Genomic DNA, 6,770 nt, shown 5'->3' with positions numbered 1-6,770 from the left:
GGAGTTGGGCCAAGGCTGATCCATCTTACATGCACTGAGCTAAGTCTCCCTTGCATCCTATAAAGACTACTAGATATTCAGTCCAAATGCTGCAGTCCTACAACAAAACTTTGCACATGCCGATTTGATTACCACGTAAAATTCTGTGCAACAATCCAATGTGATGAAGGGTTAACTTCAGTACATGCTAATTGCATTTGAGGGCATCTACACACACTATGTGTAAGCTTTATTTTTGGCATCTCAAAATGAATCTGTCAAGCTAATGATATTCTGAGAAGGTCTTAACGTTTCAAGTGCCGTGGGAAGTACAGCACTGCCAACACCTGCAGCAGGTGGTAATGCTCCCGATAAGTCAGTGCTGAACCACTGAGTGCCAGTGTGCAGCCTTTTGGACAATACAAGCAGATTCCAGCTCTTATGAGCCGTCATGCAGGGGCCTGCAGCTCGCTTCACAGTGGGAGTTTTGGACTTGGCTTCATGGCCACGTTCCAACTCTGGCAATTCCATCTGAACCGGGTGTCCTCTGCCGCTTCTGTTGGAGGAGCACAGGAGCGCCTCGTTATTAAATGACACTAGTTCTCAAGTGAACGTGATGCACGTTGACATGTCTGATGACAATGCACAGCAACACGTATGTGCAGAAAGTATCAATTACCATCCTGCCCATAAGCCTACTGGCAAGATTAAACTAGATAAGGCATGCCGTGTCAACGGCAACAGCACAGGACAACCCCAGCGCAGCTGGATCTGCTAGACAAAACCCTCTGCATAAGAACAAAGCTGTCTGTACACGACCGGAGGAGAGAGATAGAGAAACCTGTCTGTCCATCTCACAATCAACAAAAAAGAAGCGGGCTTAAGCTAGGAGACAAAAAGCAATGCTACATTTTTAAGGCAAGCAGCATTCACCTCAAAAGGCCGAATTTCTGAATTTCAGATGGGAGATTTATGTCTTTCAGCAGTGTGAAGGTCTGTGGGATGCCTTTTTTTTTTTTTTTTTAGACTCTATGCAGTACCAGGTTTCACCAAGCTTCAGGTTGGTACATCAGTCATAATAGAAATCTCCTTTCCCGCTGCCATTTCTTCCCCCTCCCCCACCTACCGCAGGCCACCAGTATCGCACTTGGAGACTGGAAGACAAATGGGCAGCTGCCTCTAGAGGCAATTGTGAGGAGACTAAAGATCAACTTGCAGCTGGCACTTCCACCCCCACCTCTCCTTAATACTTCAGTCTACTTGCTGCCAGACAAGGATCATGAGTCAGCTCCTAAACATATTCTCCTTGAAACAATAGCTATAGCTCTCCGCTGCAGCTATACAGCTCCGAGGGACACGCCAGGGTTACAAAAACAAAAGGACCGATTTTAACCTACAGCAGCCCAACATCAGAACTGAATGATATGAAAAGCATGCACTAAAGAATACTATGCTAAACCTGCAAGATTAGTAAAGCCAATTTTGACATGAAACAGGCATGAAGTCAGCGCTGTACTGAAAAATCTGCAGAAGCAGAAAATGCAAGTGTTTTCAGGGATACATGGTAAAGCAGATGGCTTTTGCATAAACCTTTTCAGTTACAACAAAGTACGGTTTGATACCACAGCATTGTATGCTGCAGCACTAATTGGAGGGCAGAGGAGCCAATTTAGCCTTTATAAATTAGCTTTATCGCAATCGCAGGAGCAGCTCCCTCAATTCTGAGTGAGTGGCCACCACTCACAAACTTCTGTGTTCACAAAGGTGGAACTCCAGTGCTCATCTCTTGAGGACATTTCAAGATGACTTCCTAGAAAGGAAAAAAGCTTCTTTTTGCAAGGACAACATTTCAGCTTACCAGCTAATCACACCAAACTCTTTTCTGTCCCAAGTGCTGTCAGATGATAAAGAATTCAAAGAAGAGGTAAGAAAATGCACTGAAGATTTCTTGGAACTAGATGTTAACTGATGAACCAGTGGTGAGTACCAAACATTTTAAAGAACTGTGCACATAGTAAAGGTTAGACATGGAGAGTCTATGCCCATGAAAGGCACCTTTAAGAAATATCAGTGCCCAGAACATGCCTTATCTGCAGACAGTCCACTGAGACCCTCTGAAGAGATGTTGCTGAGAGAGCTACAGTGGAAGCTAACATTTTAGGAAACTTCAGTGAATGCTACACTTACATTTTTATTTCTAGCTAAGAAATAGGCAAAACCAGTTGTCCTTTCTCACCTCACCAGAATTTTTCCTTACAGCTGAGTATTGCCAATTACTTTGAAGAAGTCTCTAGCCCAAAACACCGACATGTCTTGAGTCACGTTGCCCTGTAAGCCAGAAGGCATGTTGGAGAAAGAAATAAAAGACTAAATCATAACATGTTCAAAGAGACAGGACAATTAAAGAGAAGTCTGCTTCTGCAGGACCCTAACAGGTGTGTTTTGTGGAACTACACAACGCAAATTGGAAAGTTCTACTGTTAAGGCAGTGCATTGATTTTACCATCCAACAGAAACGTGTAGAACGTATACATTCTGTATAAAAAAATAGCAGACTATATACATGTGTATCTTTTAAATTATTTTATTTTATGTAAGCTAAAAGGAAATTTACACACTTAAATCTCAAAAGACCTTGGGCATGCACATTGACCTTTTTAGAGGTTCTTCTACATAGCTCTCTTTTTTCCATAGGAATTTCCCCAGACATTTACAACCCATAGTTTTTACTGTATATACAGCCTAAAACCATAGCAATCTATGATTATGTCATTTTACACTGTGCAAAATCAAACAGGAATAGTGGTACAACAGAACATAAAAAATTTTAACAAGTAAATTTCATTGTAAGACATTCATATAGTTTTGGTCCTTCTTCTCAAAAATCAAACTGATTAAAAGCAGACAACCTTCTAATGACCCCCCAAAAATCAAGTGTTTAGACAGGGATCCGTAACTGGAACAAGAAGTTACTGACAGCATAACTTTCAAAAGGCTATATAGTGACAGAGCCATACTACTGAAGTTTAAGAACATAAAAATTGATCAGCCAACCAATCAACCAGGGAGAGGGGAAGGGGGAGAAGAAAAGGAAAAACACATCTTAAACTGGTTAAAACAAAGAAGAAATTATTGGTTTTTAAAGAAACAACAACCGAAAACCCGCAAAGGGACAATATAACCTTTTGGTTTTTTTTTTTTCCCCAACAACATCCATTTTAATATATGCAGGAAAGAAAAAGATGCTCAATGCAATCTGAAAACCTTTAAGGGGGACTTCACAGATTGTGAAGAATGAAGTTTTCATTAAGTGTTTCCAGGATTTTTTTTTTTTTAACTTTTAAAAGTTTTGTAAGAAGGACACCACCAGTGTATTTCACAAAGACATAAATGTATACACCCCAGCACAAGAAAAAGAATAGATCTTCAAAAAGATTTACCCCCAATTATTTACATTTTTCTCTAATATAAATTTAGGACTCCAGTATGTAAATAAATATACATTACTATGTATACCTTTCTAGTGCTGCTTACCAACAAATCAGCTGAACTTTTTTTTATTAAAGCAAGATTGCTTTTACGACCCACAGAGGGAAGAGAAAAAAAAAAATCAATAGAAAACGTCCAATTCACATCACTTTAGTCTACCTTTTCTTGGCAGCTTGTTGAAGGTGTTAATGTGGCTGGGAACATCAACACCTTGGCATGCATGAAAGTTAAGTCAGGAAGGCTAGAAATCACCTTGGCAGCCTCTTCACTAAGGTGTTCTTCCTTTTTAGGCTTCCTGTTGAGAAGAAAAGAACAAAGTGCATTAATCCAGTACCTGATATCCCTTGGATTACTGAAAGAACCGCTGATTGAAGCAGTGTTCTGGCAGTTTGTCTCCCATTGACAGGCACTTCTGTAAGCTACTTGAAGGTAGTCTAATGTTATAATACCTACTTGCCTACCAACAAAATGTTAATATAGAAAGTCATCAAAATGTTCCTGAATATTGTTGGAATAAGGAGAAAAAAAAGTTTCTATTCAGATGCTAATTTTTTATATATATATATATATATATATATATTTATATATATATATTTATATTTATATTTATATTTTAGGTTCCAGTGTGCCATTCTGGGACTACTTACTTGAAGAAATAACCATGCCCATATTCTAGGAATAAGACAATAGAAGCATTAGTTCTAAACTACTTAAATCCAGTATAATCTTTCAAAATAAAATGGAAAAATCTTGAAATGACATTAAGAAGTTCCTAACTTACTTCTTAATAATTTTAAAATAAAAAGAACATACTTATGCTGTGTTTCTGACATGACTGTACTCAGATCATACATCATACCACTCTGTATCGTGATCCACAAAGGCTTGTCCCCCTAGGGCTCAGCAGCAGCAAAAGGTGGCTCACAATTTGTAGCTACTTGCTTTGAAGTGCAGTAGTATGTGTAGCCGTACAGATACATACAGCAGTTTGGGAATCACGGGAGTTTACTTTGCCTTTTGCATTATTCACAAGAATTACTGAGTGCAAATGAATAAAGAGGTCTGAATCCCACGTCGCTTGATTCTTACTATTATGCAAGAAACTCACATTTCCGCAATAAAATGAAGCTTGGCTCAGCCTGCTACAGAAGACTCCCCCTTCCCCTGCCAAAGCACACATTTTACAGATGTCCGACTTATCTTTGAAAAATGCTGCCTATCACTAGAAATACTCAGTTTTCCATCAAATGTTATTCCAGTTCCAAAAAGGCACCTGCTCCACTCTGTAATGACATTAGAAATTCTAGCTAAATAAGCTTCCCCATCGTTGGGGCAAAAAGCTGATACAAAAGGCTTGAATCAAATAAACCGCTTCTCCCAAAAACACTTCAGACATTTCCTTTCTAGATCTTTTCTTAGCTATAAAACTTTAAACTGAGCCCATGAGAAGGCAATCACACTCTGATCACAAAGCAGCATGTACTTATATTTTCTTCTGTCAACACACATCAGGATTGTTTCCTGAACTGATCAGAGATCAGGGAAAAGCAGGGGGCTACATGTTTGCTTCAGCAGCAGTCTCAGACTTTCTTAGCTAGGAGAAGGAAAAAAGAGCTGGAGTCAAACTCATCCTTGACATCACTGATCACTGTGTTGACACTGAACTATCACTTTTGTTTGCTACTTGAAATCTCCTCTTGATGAAAGATCTCTAGATGAGGCAGCCTAGATACTAAATCTGACTTTCCTTCAATAGAACAGCAATATTTTTTTCCCTCTGCTGCCGTGGAATTTCATGAGCCACTGACTAGGCAGATTACCAAATTCTGGAGGATAAACAAAGCTGTGTGCTGGATTTACTGAAGGAAGAAGCAGAGAGCCAATATGTGCCTCCTTCTCTAAAAACTTCACAGTCGGCTCTGTTTGCACTCCAAGGACTATCTCTGAGCTGTTGAAATGTGGCTGTCATCCACCACTGTGTTATCAGTATCTTGTGCCACTATTAGTAACCACTTACCACAAGCCTCTTAAAGGTACAAACTCCTGGTGATCAAGGACTAACAGCTAACAAAGGAGTGTTTGACAGAGGAAGCCAAAGGAAGAGGGCTGACTCAGAGATCTGCATTAAAAGGAGTTCCTGCAATTGTTCATCAGGCACTGCGATGGAGCTCACACACTCCTTGCTATTTATATGCCTCTTCCTCTGCTGTGGCATGCTAAGAAATGGTACTGCTGGGTCACAGAGGCAGTGCTGCATTTTATTCAGTGATGGTGCAGAGGACCTTTATCACAAGACGATGCTATTCCTCTTGCTGCACCAGCCAGCCTCTGCAACATCCCCGCGGAACATGCACACCAGTGAGCAGTCAGATGTGAATCCCACTGCTTTAGGAAATGCTCCCCTCCTGGCTGAAGGCTCTTTGCAATAATCTAACTACTTAATGTGCTCTGTAAAAAGTATCTATTAAAGGACAAGCTAACACACTTACACAGCAAATATTATTTAACTATGACCAAGTTACAGCTGTAGATACAATCACTTGGTAATGAGACTCAAAACCTTTTTAAAAAATCATCTCAGTGCAAAGAGGGACAAGACAGCCTAAAGTTTCACTCTTCACTCACGAGAGGCAGGTTCCTCTGCAAGACAATAAAACTGGACACTGCATGTACTCTTTGTAGGTAACTGTCAGCACCTTCAGTAGCAAATATTACCACGGCAAACCCTAAACAATTACTTACTAACTCTCTAAAATGAAAAGACAAAGTAGCATCATCACTGGAGACTGTTTTTACCCTTAAAACTTACCAAATTGCCTAATAGCTGTGATGCCTTTTGACAGAGGCAAGAACCATGTCAGGTGCATTAACTACAGTCACCGCTTTTGCTGAAGAGGTTCCCACTGCCAAGAGATTCTTTTGCTAAACCTTGGTCTGTGGAGGGCCATTCCAGAGCTTCTCCTCATGCACTCTTAATTTCTAGCTACCATGGCTTACAGAATGGACACCAAGGGGATTGTCAGTGGCACCTGTACTACCTCTGCCTGCTTGGGAACCAGAACTTTCGATTACTAAATCTTTAAAGGACCCAGCCCTGGCTCAAAACAGGGTCCCTGGCTATTCAGGTATTAAAACTACATTTTACAGGATACTTTGCCCCCACACGTCTTCTCTTGCACTAAGTTACAGTTCCTCCCAAGACAGAGGGGATGCCCTTATGCAAGCAAATAATTGCAAGTCCCTCTACCTGTTGGCACAAAGTTTCCTTTTCGAAGGCTTGTTAACACTAAGCTGCAAGAAAT

General features: G+C 40.4%; 1 protein-coding gene across 2 annotated transcripts in view; it reads right to left on the bottom strand.

Moving 5' to 3' along the window:
- Positions 1–2,575: 2,575 nt before the first annotated feature.
- AFTPH (aftiphilin) overlaps positions 2,576–6,770 on the bottom strand; it is a 46,583-nt gene continuing 42,388 nt past the window's right edge. For both annotated transcript variants that reach the window (XM_065632437.1, XM_065632438.1), the window contains one exon: positions 2,576–3,763. In XM_065632437.1, the coding sequence (XP_065488509.1) occupies positions 3,619–3,763 (145 nt within the window). In that variant the 3' untranslated portion in view covers positions 2,576–3,618. The remainder of the gene's footprint in view (positions 3,764–6,770) is intronic.

This window comes from Caloenas nicobarica, chromosome 3 (assembly GCF_036013445.1).
Source record: "Caloenas nicobarica isolate bCalNic1 chromosome 3, bCalNic1.hap1, whole genome shotgun sequence".
Lineage (NCBI taxonomy): Eukaryota > Metazoa > Chordata > Aves > Columbiformes > Columbidae > Caloenas > Caloenas nicobarica.
This window is presented reverse-complemented; position numbering and strand designations above follow the sequence as displayed.